The sequence below is a fragment of the Ixodes scapularis genome, unplaced genomic scaffold, assembly GCF_016920785.2.
Source record: "Ixodes scapularis isolate PalLabHiFi unplaced genomic scaffold, ASM1692078v2 PGA_scaffold0__279_contigs__length_252992795, whole genome shotgun sequence".
In the NCBI taxonomy this organism is placed as follows: domain Eukaryota; kingdom Metazoa; phylum Arthropoda; class Arachnida; order Ixodida; family Ixodidae; genus Ixodes; species Ixodes scapularis.
The window spans coordinates 150549792-150570508 of NW_024609835.1; the positions used below are offsets into that span (position 1 = coordinate 150549792).

Consider the following 20717-nt stretch of genomic DNA (forward strand, 5'->3'; position numbering starts at 1 on the left):
TTTTGTTGTCACGTCCGGTAGCCGACTCCGCCCAGTTTTGCCGACTCCGCCCACATTTTTCTAGGGAAATTACGTCACTTTTGTTTCCAACCAATCAGACGTGATGACGTCACTTCCGTGTACTAAAAAAAGGTACATGTACAATGTCGAACCTAGCTATCCTGGCCATATAACTCCCATGCAAAGAACGCATTCATGTAGTTTAAACGGTGTGTGTTTCCAGTGGGGCACGAGAAGAAAATGAAAAAGAACCAAACGGCGATGAGCACTCCCTCCATGGGACAAGCATTCTATTGTGAACAAGAAATAGACGACAGCAAGTACAGCATCCTGCGCCTTGCGCCATTCACCGAAGCTGTCGGAAGGCAAGGCGAAGGGGACAGCATTTCTGCCGAACTGCTAGAGTCCTGCCAGAAACTCCTTCAGGCCCCAGAGTACCGATACGCGAGCACCTCTCCCATCGCCGTGAGAAGGCGCTACAGAGCGGGGTTTCGCGTCGGGCACGACTGTCGGGACGGGCGTTTCAACTTCGTCAGTTTCAACAGTCGGTTACTGGTGCAGCCCAAAGCGAAGCAAGCGGATAAACATCACCAGCACTGGCGCTGGCCGAGGTAAATGTTCCAGACCCTCATCTAAATCATGCCCTCCCCTCATAGCCCGGGGCGTAGCCAGGGAAGAAACCCTCCCCTCCCCCCCCCCCCCCCCTCCCCTTCGCGAAAAAATACTACGCCAGAGGTACTCAGAATCAGAATGTCCAACCGGAACCGATCCGAAAATCGGAACCGAACCGCTATAAGGGTCGTTCAGCAAACCGTTACCGTGTTCCGCGTACCGGAGCCTTTGAAGCACGCTTTTAAGCGCGCGCTTGAGTGATACCGTGACCACGGGGGGTAAGCGGAACACGAAAACAATTTGCTAAAAGTCCCTATTAGAGACTTTTAGCAAGCGGTTACCGTGTTCCGCGTACCGCACTTGTGGAGCCCGAGTGATACCGTGACCGTGGGGCGAGCGATTAAAAGCATACTTCTTCAAAGTCTCCAGTAGTGCGGTACGCGAAACAAGGTAACGGTTCAGGCAAACGTGAACTGCACCGAACCGAAATCGTCCCCTCTATCTTGGAACTGGACCGGTACTGAACCGGTAAAAAAATTTAATATTAACCGGTTCAAGATAATTTAGCCTTTTTTCTATATTTCACGGACTGAATATTTGAGATTACCAAAAAATTAACAGCTATATTTATATATCTGAGAGAAAATTGCCATATCACGAATTACAATGATTGAGAAAGGGGGAGATTTCATGGCGGGTATGTATTAGTATTCCGATTAATTGTTACGTCACATTCACGTGATATTATGCCATGTGGTTACGTGACGTCACGGCGTCAAGTGGTCGCATAGCGTTACACCATGACATCACTTTACACCACTACTTTACTAGATCCAATAGCGTTGTTGACACCGTGACGTCTGGTACCTCCACAACATCGCAGCGTGTGTCAAGAGAAACCATTACGAACTCGAGTGTCGTGCGCCCTAGCACTCGACTGGGGCTCGACAATCATATCATCGGCAAACGGTCGTGCTCAATAACAGATAGGAATAGACGAACCCTAATAACAATTCGTGAAGCTCAGCTCGTGCCCTATGCTTTGCCATTCCCAGTACGTGGCTATGATGGTCATTGGAGGTATATAATCAGCATTCGATCACGTGACCGCTTTATCTATTGGCGAATTGAGGGGACGCTGCTTATCTTTTCTGCTGATACTGCCATTTCGTGGAGAGAAACGCTAATGTGTCTACCGCAAGTTTTCAACGTCAAGGATTGGTTCTAAGCAGAATATATACTAAAACCCCAAAATGCCCTCCACGGCCCATTTAACGTGTACTATCGCGAACAGTATGAGCGGGAACGCCGGAGCGCGTGGTTTTCGATACATGCTGCGCTACCTCAGGCTGATAAAACAGCTGGGTAGAGAGGGGGTTTGCGAGGGTGTGCACATCGGAGTAAGCACGCTCTCTCGCAGCTCCGTCTCCACTGCCATAGCCTCATCTATTCTAAGAAGCCTGTCAATTCCACGATAAAGTCATTGAGCGTGCGGCCGCCGGAAAAAGGCGAGGAGCAGTGCCGAATGGTCACCCATATGGTAGCGCAGAGCCAGCTCTGGGGCTCTGAGGTATTCCATCATATAGCGCCAACAATGCGCGCGTTGGCCTCTCCGTGAAGCAACAAACCGCAGCGGAGAATAAAGAAAGGAGGCTCGTCCATCGGCGCATGGAAAAAAGGGAGAGGGGCGGAATAGAGGTTCGAAACAATATGTTCTCCTTTCCTGAAGAAAAAAAAAAAAAAGAAAGAGCGCGTTTGTGTTTTTGGATTTTACCGCTGTGGGGGGGGGGGGGGGGGGGGGGGGGGGCATTTCTTTGGCGCTGTTAAAGAGAGCCCCTGCGCGCGCCCTTCTCTCTGTAAAACTTTGGTTTGGGCTAGTTGGTCCATGGTAGGTATAAGGTTAAAAGCGCAAACAGACAGGGACAATAGAAAATAACACAAACGACAGGGACAAGGCGCTACTCTCAACTGATTTATTGCAAGACCGTTCAACGCTTTTATAGACAACTCATCCACCGTTTACATTTCAAACAACGCCAACAGCCAATAAAAACACCTTACAGACACCCAGACAGGTTCGGCTTTATTTTGACTGGCTACGTGTCGTCGTGCAAGAAGGGAAAGAACACCAAGATAACCTTCGGTTTGCCGAGTACAAGAAATTAGCATCCCAAACTACGGAGTTCCTGTGGCAGCGAGCTCGGCTAAATCTTCCACCCAAGAGGAAGTTTGCAGCGGGGGCTACGGACAACTTCACCCTGCTGGGGGACGCCACCATTCCAACAGAGGTCAAAGACATCCTGGAGAAAGGTCCCAAGCACAGCTTCGAGCCTTCCTCTACTCGACATGAGCTTCTAGCCATGGTTCACAAGGTTGCTGATCGGGTCAACGAACAAGACCGAGAGAGAGCCATTGGTGATGGTGTGGACTGCTTGAGAGGCACTACAAATCATGTGTCTAAGGTGAAGCCCCCTTTTGGAAAAATCGTGAGTGTTTTGAAACAAAGAGAATTGGCACTTGTGGAAGCCGATAAGGAAGGTGGGTTTTTGGTGATGCCAGAAGGGATGTTTCAGGAAAAGGCACTAGTTGCCATTAAAAAGAATTTTAGGACAGTAAAGTTTTTACTGAAGCAACAGAAATCCGCGGCCCTGAAGATGCTGAAAGACTTGAACTTGGATGGGCTGAGTAAGGCAGCCAACAAAGCCGAAAGTGGATTTTTGGAGGTGTTTTTCACTGGAAAAACACATAAGCCCGACTGTCCCTTAAGAGCAATTGTATCTGAGAGATCCACCTGGAAGGCACAAGTGAGCAGATACCTACAACGCCACCTTAACACTCTTGCAGGAGATGATCCTTTTCTGGTACGAAGCTCAGATGAAGTCGTCCAAGAATTAAAGAGAGGGATACATAATGCAGTCACGACTTTTTCAGTTGATGTTAAAGACTTGTACTATTCTGTTCCGCACGAAGGATTAATGAACGCTGTGAGGAACAGGATCACTGAATCGGGGGAGGTTGTGTTTCAAAATTCTGCAGGTATCAGTAGTGAACATTTTTTAGAGCTTTTAGAATTTTATCTGGGTTCTACTGCTGTTAGCGTCAGTGGGCAGTTTTTTATACAAAAATCTGGTGTTTGTATTGGTTCGTCCGTTGCCCCTGTTTTATGTGACATTTTTTTAGCATCGTTGGACAAGCGGATCTCTGAAGGTCTTGCGCAATTACATTTAGTAAAGGCGTTTAAGTATGTTGACGATTTCTTTGTAATTTTAAATACTGATACTAATTTGGATAAAGTTGTTGTGAAAGTTGTTAGAGCCTTCACAGAGGCATCAGGAGGTCTGAAGTTCACTTGGGAGATGCCAGATGACAAGCGCATCCAATTCTTAGATCTTATGATAAATTTTTCTGGAGACCATTTTTGTTGGATGTATAAACCGCGGTCAAAGAAAAGCCTAGTGTCGTTTGACAGTGCTCAGTCTAAGCTCATTAAGAGGGGAATCGCTATAACCTGCCTCCAGGCAGCATTTGCAAAAAGTTGTAATCACCAAATGTCGACTAGCTTTGATATACAGATTAAAAGGCTACGGAATGCAGGGTTCCCTTCATGGCTGATTTCTAGTGTGTGTTAAAGCCTGCTTCAAAAAATCAAGCAAAAGAACCAACAGAATGGCAGTATCACAAAAAAAGAGTGCATGTCATTCCATACTTGCACAAAGTTTCACACAACATTAAAAAAGATTGCCAATAAAAAAGATTGCCAACAGATACAATGTTAACATTGTTTTTTCTGCGCCCTGCAAACTGGCTAAGATTTGTCCGATGATAACTAGAAAAAAGAAAGTTCTGTGCTCCAAGAAGCATGCGAGCCAATATACTGACTGCGTCACTAACGTTATCTATGAAATACCGCTTAGTTGCGGGAAAGTTTATATAGGACAAACAGGACGCTGTTTCAATGACAGGGCAAGGGAGCACAAACTATCTGTACGCAACAATTCGGGGGGTCATCTGTCGGAGCATTGCAATCGTTGTGGTTGCGAGCCGATTTTGGAGTCAACAACGTTTTTGAAAAAAGCGAAAAAAAAAGCGAAAGAAAAAACAGAGCGGGAGATTATAGAGGCTTTCTTTATTAAAAAGAAGAATGACAAGTGCATCAGTGCGCCATCTGTTAGCCTACTAGATAAAGAAGTGACCTATCTCGATGGGTGTCTGTAAGGTGTTTTTATTGGCTGTTGGGGCGTTGTTTGAAATGTAAACGGTGGATGAGTTGTCTATAAAAGCGTTGAACGGTCTTGCAATAAATCAGTTGAGAGTAGCGCCTTGTCCCTGTCGTTTGTGTTATTTTCTATTGTCCCTGTCTGTTTGCGCTTTTAACCTTATACCTTCTCTTTGATCTCCTTTCCCCTTTACAGCGGCCACGTTCTTTCTCGATTTGAAAGGCTTTCTAGAATAAAGAAGGCTATGCCACTGCGCTGTTTTATCAGCTTCGAGGTATCGCAGCATCTACCGAAGGCCACGCGCTCCGCGTTCCCGCTCAAACGTTTCGCGATAGTAAAGGGCGCGCTTGAACAAGGCCAAAAAAGCCCGTGACGTCGCGATTCTCGTTTCCTCCTCTTCTCGCTTTGACTCCGCGAAGAGGGAAGGAAGCAAGGCCGTTTCCCCTCCTCCGCAACAATTTCGCAGGAAACGCGACGTCGCGATTCTCACTCAATCGCATCCTTATTTTACAAAAATACGGCCATCCGTTCGAGATATCGCTCCATGAGTGGTGTCTTGGGGTTTGTGGCGCCCCGTTGAACACTCCTACTACCTTATTTTGTGAAATCCCAATTTCGGTTCAGCATCCCTTTAAACGAAGTCCAGAGACATGGAAAAGGAACGATGGTCCCAGAGAGGTTTTAGCTATTTGTAAATGAAGGACGTTGATACAAAGTGGAGGAAGCGAACAAGAGAACTCAGGCCGAAATTTTTAGACAATAATGGGGACGCGGATCGGAAAATGGCAGTTAAGGGAAAAGTTAAAGTACCGGAGAGGGGAAATATGAGAAGCAGGGATGCAGACTAAATCGGATCTGGGGTCCTGTAGATAATATAAAATGGAGATTGGTAAGGAAAGTATCTATGACGATTCTAGGGGAAGCTCGATGTTTGAAGCCAGGACAGGTGTTGTGAACTAGGAAGTATACAGGCAGGGCCGACTCTAGGGGTTTTCGACTTGTGCGCTCGCAGTGGGTGCCATCAAAAGAAGGGAGCCGAAGGGTGTATAAAAAGGCAGGGGGAAGGGGTGGCGCCAAGGCCAAAGTTCGCCCAGGGCGCTTGATGGCCGGCCTTGATTGCAGGGTGAAATATCAGGACATTGATACAGTATGTGGAGCAAGCGAGTAGGTTACCAGTGTGTTTCGCGGTCGGGAAGCGGGGGGTTAAAGATAAGAGAGGTGCACGACGCAGAGTCTGTTGTCCTTGTTGTTTAGTCAGAGGTTACTGTCGTGTTGACTGAGAAAGAAGAAGTTAGGCGCAGCCGACCATGAAACTCAAACCTACAATTCCATGGACGGAATGGTATCCTCTCTTCGAGACATTCCTGGTGGCGAGCGGCGCTATTTCATACTTGGACGACAGGAAAAAGGCCATCTTACTCAACTGCCTTGGAGTGGAGGGACAGCGAGTATTCCGTTCCCTGCCCACATCCCGAGAGGATTCCCAGCCATCTACTTCGGCGGCTGGAAGTCTCGCTGCCAGATCCCAAGAGGAGCCTATCCCAATTACTTCAGCGACCAGTACTCCCACTACTCGTGCCTTCGACGCCGCAGTATACTGAGCAACTTTTTCACGCTTGCCACCAACAAGACTGTGGAGCGACATCGCTTCCGGCAAAGGGCACAACTGTCAGGAGAAACGGTAGACGAGTACGTTGCCGCGTTGCGAAGTCTGGCCAAGACGTGCAAATTCGATGCACTGACTGAAGATTTAATCTGCGACCAGCTTGTGGGGAAAGCCATCACCAAGGAAGTGCGGGAGAGGCTTTCACTCGAACCAGAGCTAACGCTTGACGCTGCATTAGCCATCGCCAGGCAAGTGGAACGAGCTCTGCACGAATCTAAGCTGTTAACCCAGGACAATAACATTTCAAGCACTTCTCAGGTTGCGGCTCTCCCAAGATCTGCTGCTACATCTTCAAAACAGGGCCAAAAATGCTACAGATGTGGATCTTCAGCTCACTTGGCGGATGCTACATCATGCCCGGCACGTGCGAAGACCTCGAAAAAATGCGGTACACGTGGCCATTTTGCAGCTGTATGCAGAAAATCAACAGCAGTGAAGAGCACAGCTTCCATCAGCGCCAAAGGACTGATGAACATTCAGGGATTCCCAGACATCCTGTACTATGAAATGATCATAGCCGGCGTTGCACTCAAGCTACAGGTGGACACTGGCTCTCCAGTATCCATCATATCTTCTGCACTCTACGATGCGCATTTTCGGCACATCAAGCTGGAACATTCGAACCGGGAGCTCAGAAATTACTCCAATGGGCTAATCGATGTGTATGGGATGTTCACAGCCGAGGCATCATTTGGGACCAGACATACTGCAGGTACATTTCATGTCACATCCGGCAAACCGCTGGCTGGACTAGATGTCCTTAGGGGCTTGCAAATGAGGCTGAATATTGAAAAACATGCGTGTCCCCAGCTCTCTACCAGAGGTATACAAAACATCTGCAGTATACAGAGACGTTTCCACAGCTATTCAAAGAGGGTCTGGGTCACGTGAAAGATTTCGTTCACAAAGTCAAGACGGGATCATCGGTTGCCCCAGTACAACAAAAACTTCGTCGTCTCCCTTTGACAGTACAAGACAAAGTCTCTGAGGAGTTGCAGAAGTTAGAAACAGCAGGGGTAATCGAGAGAATCGAAGCGTCAGAGTGGGTTTCCCCAATCGTCGTGGCCTGGAAGAAAACAGGAGAAATCAGGCTATGCGTAGATCTACGAAGACCAAACGAAGCAATCGTCATTGACGGTCATCCGCTTCCACATCCGGAAGAAATCTTTCACCGGCTGACAGGTATGACGATCTTCTCCAAGCTGGACCTCTCATCAGCTTACCACCAAATAAAACTGGCAGAGGAGAGCAGAGACATTACAGCGTTTATAACGCATGAAGGTCTTTACCGTTCCAGGAGGGTTTGCTTTGGACTATAGCTTCGGCAGCTGCAGCCTTTCAAAAGATGCTGTCAACAGTGCTGAAGGGATGCCAAGGCATCCTTGTCGCAGGGTCATCACAAAAAGACCACGATGAAAACTTAAAGCGAGTCCTATCACGCTTAGAGAAAAGTGGGTTGAAGCTCAACACGCAAAAGTGCACCTTTTCGGTCACGGAGTTGGGATATCCTGGACACCAAATATCCAAAGAAGGCGTCAAGGACATTGTCTGAGACCGAACGACGATACTCCGTAGGGGAACGAGAAGCTCTGGCTTGCCTTTGGGCTTGTGAAAGGTGGACAACATTTCTTCTCGGAAGACGCTTCATACTACATACAGGTCACCAGGCCCTTGTGACATTACTTGCCACACAAGGATCGGGAAGGCAACCCATGCGCGTCGCCCGCTGGTCTGCAAGGCTACTGCAGTTTAACAACGAAGTGCAGTACCGGCGGGGCGAAGAGAATGTGATTGCGGATGCCCTTTTGAGACTTCAGGTTGCCACCAAACAAGACACGTCAAGCGACGCAGAGGACGCCGAAATAATATGCGCAGTTCGAACCCACCTGCGAAGCGTCACCTTGGATGAGCTTCAGAAGGAGACTATGCTATATACACTAACAAAAGTGAGCGATATCATCACTTCTTCAAACCCTTCTGAGTTACAGGCACAACCTACATTGTTACCCTTCTACAAACTTAAGGACGAACTCTCTGTGGTGCAAGCCCTGGTTTTGCGCAATCAGAAGATCATCCCACCGACCACACTTCGTCGTCGGATCATGGACATCGCGCACAAATCTCATCCTGGGATTGTACGAACAAAGCAGAGACTCCGAGACCACTACTGGTGGCCGAGAATGGACGGCGAGGTCAGTGACTACATCACAAGCTGCACGGTCTGCCAACAACATGACAAGACCGTGAAAACCGCACCTGCTCCGATGCAGCCAGTACCTTTTCCAACAGGCGCATGGAAGCAGATAGGAATAGACTTCGTCGGGCCATTTACTAGTTTCCCAGGAAACTGCCGATACGCCATCACCGCTGTCGATTACTTCAGCAAGTGGCCGGAGGTCGAATTCTGTACACACCCAACGAAAGATGCTGTGATAAGCTTCCTACAAAAAATATTCAGTAGGGAAGGCTACCCCGAAGTACTGGTGTCCGACCACGGTTCACAGTTCATGTCCTTGCAGTTCAAAAACTTTCTGCAAGACAGAGGAATTATACACTCGAAATCGTCTATCCACTACCCACAGGCGAATGGACAAGTAGAGCGTTTCAACAGGGTGCTCAAAGACTACATACAAAGTATCTTGGAGAAAGGCAACATCCAGACTGACCTGGTAGACTTTTTTGGGAGTTTATCGGTGTACAAGCAGCTACAACTCTGTCACCCTCTATGTTACTATGGTGCCTGGAACGCGTCTCTGACTGGTGTGTTTACCGCGGCCAAAAAAGTGGTCCCTCGATTTCCGCCTGATGACGTCATAGAAGTGTCATGCTGTCGCCGGTCGCGACCCTGTCGGTGTTCCAACAGTTGTGGTACAAATGGCAGACGCCTGTTCTGCTGCAAGTCGCTCTCCACTGTGACAGTGCACGGAAGCTAGAGCAGCCGGAAGTTGGGACGCCGTGATGACAGCGATACTCGCGTTCGTTCGCGCTTTTCGCCAGCATTTCTACGGCCAACCGCCAGGATCGCGACAGTCAACAGCATGACACTCCGGCTTATGTGACGTCATTAGTTGCAACTTCGGGACCACTTTCGATGTATGGGCAGCATAGGACGCTGAAGCGCCAGTCGGAGACGCGTTCCAGGCACCATAATGTTACTACATGGACGACCAATGCGAACGAGACTGGAAATCGTGGGGCTCCCGCATCCAGGTATTTCAGAAGATGCTAGGAGCGCAATAAATGAAATTCGTGACAGGGTGAAGAAATATCAGAGTAACTTCAAAAACTACGCTGACCAACGCCGAGGGGTAAAGAATTCGAAGTTCAGAGGAGGAGACTACGTACGTGTCCGACTTCCGGGACACGCAACAAAAGGTTCTTCATCGTTCAGTTCTGCAGTGAGGATTAAGGAGTCCCTTGGACCTGCAACCTTTCTAAGAGAAGAGGGAAACTGCTGGAACACTTCTAAGTTAACAAGAGCTGTTGCACCAGCAGTTCCCGCTGCAACAACATTTATACCGGAAGCTGAAGCATCCGTCCGGTCCAGGCCTAAGAGAAATAAGCGGCCACCAGATCGTTACTCTCCGTAACACATAATTTTACCTTGTAGGGGAGTATGTCGTGTTGACTGAGAAAGAAGTTAGGACTGGATGGATTTGGCGGGAAAAAAGGAGGAAGAAGTTGAGATAGAATAAAAGATGTACGTCACGCACAGTGACTAGGCAAATCACTGTCGGTTCATTTTACAGTACAATACAACAGCTACGTTTGTGGAAAGTGGCATTCTTTGGGGGTTCTCAGCCTCTCCCCTTTCTTTCCTTTGTATCGAAGAGCCTATATACCCAGGTTTCGGAAAATAAAAATTTCAGCTGTGTTAGAGACTTTTTACTGTTGTGTCATTTACCCGCACTCTCGTTTTTTTTTCCAACAATGTGAAAATGAAAAAAAGACGGCTGAATGATACTGTAAAGGGCTCTACCCTGCACTTGACAAAGACAGTGTGTGGAGCATGTGGGATGAAAAAAAAAAGACGGCTGTAGGAACAGCCGTCTTTACAGTAAAGTATTAAGATATTTTACTGTAAAGAGCTGTACTTTGCAGTTGCTCAATGCGATGACGATTTAGTACAGGCGCTGGGCTCTAAAGAGAGCCACGGAAAAATAGACGTTGGGAAAGCGGAGATCACAGGCCATCGGACAGGTGCCACAAGTCGAGGGGAGAATTAAATTTGCTATTCATTTCCTTTCAATGGGCGAAAAGTGCGCGTACCAGGTTGCGACGAGACAACCACGTCGCACAGATGGTAACTTTCGGTTGTGGAGAATGGTAGATGAATGCTTGTGCCTGAGCAGCGATATGAGGTTTTTTGCACTACTCTATTAAATCATAACTTGACCGGAGATTAGTTAATTGTTGGATTTGGAAGCTTTGGCTGTGCAAGCCGCCACCCGATTAAAAAAGGGTTCAGCCGTATGCACCCATCCCTGGCGCATAAAAGTTTTATATACGTACTCGTTCAGAAGGCTGAGTTCAGAAGGTTCAGAACGACCAAAGCGACAGCAACGATAGCCGCCCAGACAATTGTTCGCAGTACGCAATGTGGCAAGCAATGCAAGTAGCACTGCGAAGCAAAATGAGCCACAGATGCACCGGTGCCCCGGTCGTTGATGTGGACGAAGTTGTCAGCTGTCTTTAGTCGGCTCGTGCCGCCAGTGTTCCTCACAGCTACAAGCCCGCGGGCTGGCAATGTTCAGAGAACGGGTGTATTCCGGATATTCCCCTAGTTGGGGTCGTTCACCACGAGGGCTAATCCGAATCCCACGCGTCGGAAAAACGACCGAACCAGTGACTTCCCTAAGCACTCCCTGGGAGGGGGGGGGGGGGGGGGGGGGGGAACCCCTTTTGTTTTTCTGAAGGCACCCCCTTAATTCGCGACGACTCCTCTATTCTCAATGCCTCATCCCTAAACCCACCCCCCCCCCCCTCAAAAAAAAAAATTAGACCCCTCCCCTTCCCTTAATTTCAATCTCTGGACCGAACCGCACCAGGCGCTGGTCAATCGCAGTCTCTCACATGAATGTACGGGCGTTTGGTCGCGCATGTGTATACTGCCTAATCTGGCCCCCAAATGTGATCCCCTGTGCGGGCCTTTCTGCGCAGGCGCCATTTTGCGGTCACCGATGAGCTAAAAGCAGCTCTCCGGGCATGAGCGCCACGCAGTTTCTAGAGGTGATATCGGTGGGCCACATGGAAAGGCTGCTACCACACAGGTGGTGCAAGTGCATTCGGCTCGAGGGGGCGTGTGATGAAGGTGGACATATCTAGCGACCATTTCTTTCATTGGCTGACACTTGCAACAAACCCCTCGTAGTTAGATTATAGCTTTGGCGCGCTCCGCGAGGATATAAAGTTCACTTTAAGGGTACGCTGAACAGAAACATTGAACTGACCGAACTTCACGTGGAAAGTGCTCTCAGTAATATGTTGGTTCCTTCATCATCCAAATCAGGTGGGATCTATCGGCGGGGCGGCGGAGAAAAGCTCACCGGAGAAAAGCTCACCGGAGATAAGCTCACCGGAGAAAAGCTCACCGGAGAAAAGCTCACCATAAAACCGGCAGATGCGGAGAAAAGCTCACCGATATTTTTTTTAGCTTAGCTTGATTCTGCGTAAAACGTGGCAATTTAACACAATTCGCATTCGTCACTTCACTGAAAATATGTCCTCGTTTTTGTAATATTCTTGAGGTTCATTGGGCATATTTACTAATTCCTCAGAATTTAGTAATCACCCATTCTGTAAATTAATGAAGCCGCAAGCATAAAATCAGAACATCGTACACCGGTAAAAAAGGCAACAATTTATTGACAGCTGAGGGTGCGCCGTCGGTAGCTCTGTCAGATAAAGAGGTGTGTTTTTTGCGAGCTAATATGAATAGCGGTGTATGAATCGCTTGAGGTCCAAATATTGGGTAGTGCCTAATAGATAAGTAGATGTTCGTTGATGTAATCAGTGTCGGCTACGCAGTTTTCTTTCTGTTAATTTCACTAACAAAACTTCAGTTGCGAGAACAGCTTCGTCGTGTCGTGTTTGTTGTCTTCACTCCGTCGTCGTCGTTCGAGCGGTTTCCATCATGTATAACGTTTACCAACTCGCCCAATTCGCTACCTACCTTACAAATGACTAGTTCTTATATAGCTCACGAATAACAACGGAGACAGTATGCACCTCTGAAGGTCATGGGTGGCGCAACGTAGGACGACACTGTCACACAAAGGGAACGTGTGGAAACACCAGCACGAACGGTTAGAAAGCGTGCATGTCCGTGGAACAAAGAAGCGTCGATATCCTATTGACTGTTTTATCCTGTTTTCAAAGGTTAACAAAAGCTTTAAAGAGAATTTCAGGCACCTCAGTGTTGTGCGTGCACTTTTGGATTTTCGGCATTTACACCTTTGATTTTTAGGTCTTAGGCAGTCATAATTACGTTTTTTTTTTTTTTTTTTACTTTTTCCTGTTCTTAAAGTTCATAAAGATTTTAGTTAGGCTTTCGTTGCCTAGAGAGTAAGCCACAAAAAACACTGGCCTGCAATTATTAATTTGGGAGCAATATACCCATTAAGCTCAACAAATATTACAAAAGGAGGACATTTTATTTTTTTACAAAGCTGACGAATATTAATGATAATAAATTGATATATGTTACGCACGATCCAACAGCCTCCATATAAAAAGAAGAAAAAATATCGGTGAGCTTTTCTGCGCAGACGCTCAATGGCCGGTGAGCTTTTCTCCGCATCCGCCGGTTTTGCGGTGAGCTTTTCTCCGGTGAGCTTATCTCCGGTGAGCTTTTCTCCGGTGAGCTTTTCTCCGGTGAGCTTTTCTCCGGGATTCCTATCGGCGATGGCACTACGACGTTTCCACAAACTGGCCTCGTGGATGCACGCCCCGCGACTGCGGCCCTCAAGCTGCCAGTCGAGGCCCCTCCGGACAGGAGCAGCTACCAGAACTCGCTCGGTTCCGAAGAACGTTCCCTCATCATCGGCCGTGGTGTCAGTGCTGACCGCCACGGCGGACCAGACATCTTCCAGGACGTGCCACTTTGATAAACCCCGCGGACGCCTTTGTTCAAGTGGATCCGGCTGTCATGACTTCACATTGCAGTTTAACACAGCAACGGCTAAATATATCCTGGGGACTCGTACCGCTCATTTGTGTTGTATACAATCAAACGCTTTCACGCAACTATATACTTCGTTTAACATTAAAATGGACCGCAGAGTACGCCACAAACATTCGAAGCCAATCTAACGCCATGCGAGTGTCACGCGATCTTTGAGAGAGGCATAGCGGCGGGTGGAACGTCACGGGATAAGTTCACGGCGCTGGATTGACTGGTAGCGTCCGCTGCGGGCCATCAAAGATGAAACGACGTCCATTCGTACAGATCACAAAGACATGGAACTTATGTACGGGGGATTTATTCAATATCATCTACAAATCTAGTCTTTGAAGCTAGAGATGATTGTAAAAGAATCCTCAGAGCATAGGAAACGACAATGCACTTGTAACACGGCGAAACACAACCATTGGAAGCTTGTAAGCTGCTTGTGATGCTTTCAAAACGATCTACCTTCCATTCAAACCTCACTCTTCTGTCATGCAACCGCTTGGTGGTGCGCGTGTTGTGCGACCATGCAGCGTCAGGGTTCACCGAGCAATCAATTCACAGTATGTCAATTTTGCCAAGGCACAGTTTCTCTCTTCAGCGCGCAACATTGAGCCTAGTCGAACACATGTAACACGCAACTAACACTGGTAAAGCAGACAGTTACAAATAAATCTGCGGTCAAGCAAACACTAACAAGGGCACAAATGGGGTCGAACAATTCACTGGACAGGTTTTGGCTTCTGGCCAACAAGGTCGACGCCGTCTATCCATTCACTATCATCATTCTTAGAAATAGGTACAACAGAGACTGAAAAGGTGTCGCATCGAAATTATAAATGAATTTACAGAAGACTGCTAAAATGAACTAAGATTTAGCATTCATGGTGCCTAAGAAATAAATTAGCATTGCCTTTGCATACTGATTTTAGCGACAATTTTGCAGATATGAATTAAACGCTTCAAACATCGAATGCTGTCTTAGATATGGATGAAGAGCTCTAACTGCCCCACAACATGTCATACCTGGAAGCAGGCTATGGAAGACTCAGTCTAAATAGACTCGGCCAACTAGAATTATTAAAATCAAAAGCTGCCAAATTAAGATTTAAGGTACCACCTATGGCCATATGCTTCATTGGTCATGGAGCATGACCAAATGCTACAAACAATTGGAAATAAGCTTTTTTTTTTTTTTTTTTGTCTGGAAATAAGTTTTTTTTTTTTTTTTTATCTGCCCCTTTTACTATTGTTTCTGTTTAGAGGATCTGCATTTAGAGATTAATGCGTTTTTCTAGATATGCTTAGGATTCTGTTTTATCAGATTAATAAAAAAACCTGCAACAAAATATGCATAAAACCTTCTTCAGCCATACTTTTTTAGTATTGTCACATATGAATAAATGACAAGTTTATACAATTGGATTCTTTGCAGAAACCTAAATTCATCTGATTGGCAGAGGTGTCGAATTATAATGCCCTGTGAATCATATTGCTCATATAATGAGCTTTATACTCCCATAACCCATTGTGATATTTAACTAGAAACATTATTGTGCTTTTCTGACAGTATGTTTCATGGTAATAATGCAATATATTTTACATGGGTGCCTACTTAATTCTTTAACTTCCTAATGCTGCTGACAAAACAAGTGTTTGAATTTCTGGTCAGACGTAAAGCCAGATGTATAGCTTCTAAATTTTGCATGAGATATGAAAACTCAGAACCCCTTTTTGGAGTTCCTAAATATCCGAAAGTCCATTTACCTTTTAATAAAATTCTAGTCGGCCCAAAAATGTAACAGAATAATATGTCTAGAACAAAAAAAAAAAAAAAAAAAAAAAAAACTTTAATTTTTACATTAAAGGGACCACAAAATGGACTTTGGCTGACTATGGTTCAGAATTAACAAATTACATTGGCAAAGCATAAAGCACGCAACAGTTTTTGAAAACACTTGTTTTCCCAAAAGGTGCATTCATGATGTGCAGATATGTTTTCCTCTGACTAGCCATTTTCTTTGAACCAATAATCCCACCCCTTATTGAAGCATGCAAGGTAATTATTTCTTGGCGATCAGTACTCCAGTTAATGTGGCTAGTGGGCTGAAGAACAAAATAAAACTGCAAGCTTCAAGAAAAAAAAAGCAATGGTCATTTGGTTGATTATGCATTTCACAAATGTTCTGACGACATTCTAACAAGATAATCAAGCTGGGAACAAAGGTTGTCCAATGACAACTCCTGTTTGTCATCCCTTTAATCAAGCATTTCTTAACAAATAACTTTTTCTCTTCTCAATAGCTTAGTATAATAGCTTTCCCCCTTCTTAATAGCTTAGTTAAAAAAATTTTGGATCGATTTTACAAAACCAAATCATTGTCATGCAAAATATTGTATTATATTTGCTTGTGCCACTCTTGGCAGGTGGACATGAGTTAACCTGCCCAGCTTGAGGTATGCAAAATAGGGCTTCTGTGTCAATGGGTATGCTCAGAGAATTTGGTTCCCTTTAGAATGAACACTTGCAGACGGACAAGCTAGACACAGTGACTCTCGGTAGGTGACACAACAAACCTATGGCGGTCCCTACCAACTTGCAAAACTACTGGTGGTCCTGAAAGTTCCTACAATGAACAGGATCCAATCAGCATGAGCATGAGATGACACCACACCAGGCAGAAAAAAAAAGTCATGACATGGTCATAGAAAAAAAGTAGCGTGCACAATGCCAGTGGTTGCAGTTCTCATAGAAAAGCGACTTTGGAAGGATGCGGATTCACAAATGGGACATCAGCAAGACATGAAATGCTTGTGCTCCCTGCTAGGTACAAGAATGTGGGAGCCGATGGGGCAAAGTACAAAAGGCCAGCATTTCTTAAATGTCACATTACAGAGCCATTCAGCACAACTATTACAGTCAAACCTGTTTATAACGAACAGCAGGCAACGCTACGATCAGTTCGACATAGCAAGTAATTCGTATAGCAAAAACCATTTACAAAGAACTTCCATGATACGTTCATTGTAATGCGAGAGCTTCTCTTTTTTTCTCATCTCTTCGCTTCAGCCTTGTAACAAAACGCTGGAAAGTATTTGCTTTTCTTTGCATCTGTGCAGAGTTTGCTTTTTTAGCTTATCTCCCCCTCTGAATCGCTTCTCTTCGTGGGCAACTGTTTTGGGACGAAATTTTTTTTCTATGCGTGTGCGTAGTGTATTTTTTAGCTTTCTCCTCCTTCTGAATCGCTTCTCTTTGCTCAATTTTGTTTGCAACTTGAGCTTCTGGAATTTTCTTTCTTTCCTACCTTTTTTTTTGGGGGGGGGAGGGGACAGGCTAGAAGACGATTGTTTACACGTTTCTGGAAGCCTTCCTGGGGGAAAAGTTCGATATAGCCCACATGTTGTACGTTATAAAAAGTACTTTTTACATGCATTTTTATTTAAATTTTCCATGAGTTCGATATCAACAATAATTCGCTGTAAGTGGGTTCGTTCTAAACGGGTTTCACTGTGGGCAGCTGCTTCTTTTTTTCAAACATTCCACACCATCAAGCATTCTGAGAACCACGTATGAAATAGGCAGCAACAGGAGAAAAAGCAGTGGATAGAACATGTGATGGAAGGTTTCTGACAAAACAATGTTGTTACCAAGAGCCAAATGCAGCATCTTGCCAATCATTTTACATTTGAAGAAATGTTAAAGGAAGTTAAGAATATTAAGAAAACTCTGCTGGCAAAACCAATGGGAAAATTCACCTGCATACAAGAAACAAGGAGTGCAGAACAGACAGAAACAGACCTTCTGTGAAGACGGAGTCACAAATCACAGATCAGCAGGGCAGGTCTCTGAAAATGGTATGGACGTTCTGGGACCTTTTGCATAACCACAGGCCCTTTGAAGGGTCGACCGGTTCTGTGCCCTTTACACAACCCGTCTTTATGCTGGATTTGAGTCACTGCTCCAGTTCCAACAAACTTTGTGCCCATCTCCCTGTCCCTAACTCACTATCAATACATTCATTAGGTTGATTAAATGGCCTCCTGTCCCTGACCTCCTTTTTCTGTTCAACTGCAAGTTCAATATTAAAGGGATTGTCCGGTCAAATTTTGTATTCGAGAAAAGAATTGAGTATCATTGTTATTGCCTCGAGACACATCGTACATGCAATATCTGAATTTTATCTGCCCCTCTGCATAAGTAATTGAATTTATACCGCTCCAATCGCATCCTAGCGTAAATGCTACTTTCGTTGGCAATATTGAAGCTCTGGCGTCACAAAACACAAAGCTAGCATTTCCGTCGTGTCGTTTGTCTGCGAGAGAACGCCGCAGCATGCTTCGTTTTTGCTGTTGCGCTCGACTTGTTTCGTGGATGGGTGAGATTTTTGTTGCGCAGTTAGGTGCCACAACCAACGGGCAGCACATGCGAGCCAAGACGTGATGCCCCCCCTTTTTCCACGAGACGTGCAGTGACGAGCAAAATGCATCATCGCCGTGCTTAGGGACCGGGATCCCGTAAAGTTCGAGATCCCGCTTATGCAGAAATTATCTCATGAGCTGAGCTCTAAGCGGACAGAAGGCTCGTGAGCTGAGGTGTGATGCTGGGCCAACGATATTCAACCATATCCATCCACTCCTCGCTTAAATCGAATAAATCAGATTGATTATACAGCGAAACCGAAACCAACAGCTAGGCCCTCTGGAAACAATATCAAAAGTTGTATTTAGCACACGTGCAGCCAAATTCTGTTTGACCCGCGTGTGACAATAGAGCGTGGCTAGGATTCACCAAGCTTGTCCAAGTCAAGTGACGACATGCATTTGAACGATGCGCCGTTTGCCTTCGACCCGTGGACACCGCCTCCGAAAGAATGACTTGCAGCCTCATCACCGATCCAGTGGATCAACCGAAATGTGAAACCAGAGGCCGTTTCAGAGGTAAGATCTGCATCCTTCTCTTTACAAGCGCTCCTTGTTCGATCGGTGGCCGTCGCAGTTGTGTTTGAGCGAAACGGCATACGTCTGCTCGAAGCTCTCTTTTCGAGTAATATCCTGCTAAAAGGCATGACTTTTTTCGCACACACTTGGTAACTGCATTAAAAGAAACATATTTCAGTAGGGTACAGTTTAGGAGACTATATAATTCAAAACAAAAGACAAGACATCCATCGGCCAACGCTTGTTATCTCGACCATCGGACGACCCTTTGTTTTGTGACGTCACGCAGCAGCTACGGATATCAGCCATTGACACTGGTGAAATTCGGGGTGCAGTTTCGTACATACGCTCATGAAACGTTTAATTAATAAGGGAAGAATCATATATCAAAATAAAAATGACGTTTTTCTACATGAAGGCTTCCTCGACGCAACAAGCGCACAAACTTAAGTAATTCCGGTTTCGACCGGACAATCCCTTTAAGTCAATTTCATAATGCATTGGAGCTCCAAAGGTATGTTTACGCAAGCAAATTCCTTGGGCAATTCAGCTGTACAGAAGACAGTGATATTACAATCTAGAGTGCCGAAGGGTTGCTAACTTCATGATATTTCAACACGTTGGACATTGTCCTTCTCAAAGGAGACTACAAGGATAAATTCTTATCATAAAATTGCAGCAACCTCATTTTAAATTTATACTTATATTGATTGAGTTATGCAACCAACATAAAAAGCTAGAGTTTGGAGGCTACTGATATAAAAATTCTTGGGAAAAAAAAAGCGGAGCAAGAACTACTTGAAAGGCATTTCTGCCAAATCTCTAGTCTTTATGGACATTGACATTTTTTTGCTGAAGCTGGTATCTTTAGAAAACAGGCTACTCTCCACTCATACAAAACAAGGCTGCACTCTCAGCACCTACTTTCTAAGAGACTGTCTACATTAATTTGGTGCAATATTTCAGTTACGGCCAAATTAGCTAAAGCTGAAACAAGCAGATGTCAACAGAGAAATTTCTTGGACAGATACTTAATACAGGGCACGGTTCTACCATCCCAAAATATGGCACCTTATATTGCCATTACCGAAAGGGGCAATTTGGTCAGTGCAGCACGAGTGCTATCCCAAGGTCTTCAATGTGCATCGCAGAGCAGCGATTATATGAAAGCAAGCGTGAACACTGTTCAAATTTCAACTGGTTGGCCTGTGCACTCAGCACTACAAGCTTGGCCTTCATACCTGCAGGTTACTTCCCGAGTGTGAAAATCTTGAGGGAGTCCTCTTTCCAGAACGATGCCAGACAAGGCGAAATTTCTGATCCCACCGCCAGACAAGTGTCGACTGTCCACACAAGCTATATGCACATACACTGGTGCCAGTTCTCTACAGACAGCCAGCAAAACCAAACCTTCAACAGACCGCACGTTGCGTGCAATGCCGAGAGAGAGAGAGACTGCAGACCTACAGGTCTGCACAAATGAGCATTGTCTGCTGCCCCTTGTCTGGCAGGGTGGACTTTGCACAGGGTGAAGAGTGGGGCGGGCAGCAAAGGGCTCAGTTGGGCCGCGGTTTCCTGGGCAACATGGGGTTTGACGTGCTTTGAGGCCGAGGGATAGATGCTATCAACTCTGGTGGAAGAGTGCCTCGAGGCTCTGGTCTCGGACAAGGGTGGCCGGGAAGGCATGACTAGCGAAGGCGGGGTGCGCGAGGTCGGCCAGCTCTTCCGAGTAGTAGTGCGGGGTGTTCAGGTAGGCCCTGAGGCGTGCTGGGAGCGGAAGTGAGTCAATCAGGTCCCTGCGAATGCTCTTCAGGATGGAGAACCTGCATGGAGTGGGACATGAGATTGCAGTGTCTCCAGGGTCTGTGAAGGCTTCGAGGTAGTTTTATGAGCCCTTTGAGTACAAGCGAGTGTTGCAGTAAAGACAGTGAAGCCAGAGCCATTTATCCTGGGGGAGTTAAGCAGTCTTTTGAAGATTCTGATAGCCTAGCAACTATGGATGGGAGTCTGCAACCAAGAAATGGTACGTTCTCTCCACCATCTTGTGTAGTTGATGCACAACGAACCGTGACTGTCCCTCAGTAAGATAACATGCCATGTTGTGTAATCGCAGAGT

The 20717-nt window shown here is 46.1% G+C and overlaps 1 protein-coding gene and 1 pseudogene across 2 annotated transcripts in view; one reads left to right on the forward strand and one right to left on the reverse strand.

The window, feature by feature from the left end:
- Positions 1-1278: 1278 nt before the first annotated feature.
- LOC120848906 lies at positions 1279-4737 on the forward strand (annotated as a pseudogene).
- Positions 4738-13960: 9223 nt separating this feature from the next.
- Positions 13961-20717, reverse strand: part of LOC8042509 — a 41147-nt gene continuing 34390 nt past the window's right edge. For both annotated transcript variants that reach the window (XM_029991979.3, XM_029991978.3), the window contains exon 5: positions 13961-20424. In XM_029991979.3, the coding sequence (XP_029847839.2) occupies positions 20226-20424 (199 nt within the window). In that variant the 3' untranslated portion in view covers positions 13961-20225. The remainder of the gene's footprint in view (positions 20425-20717) is intronic.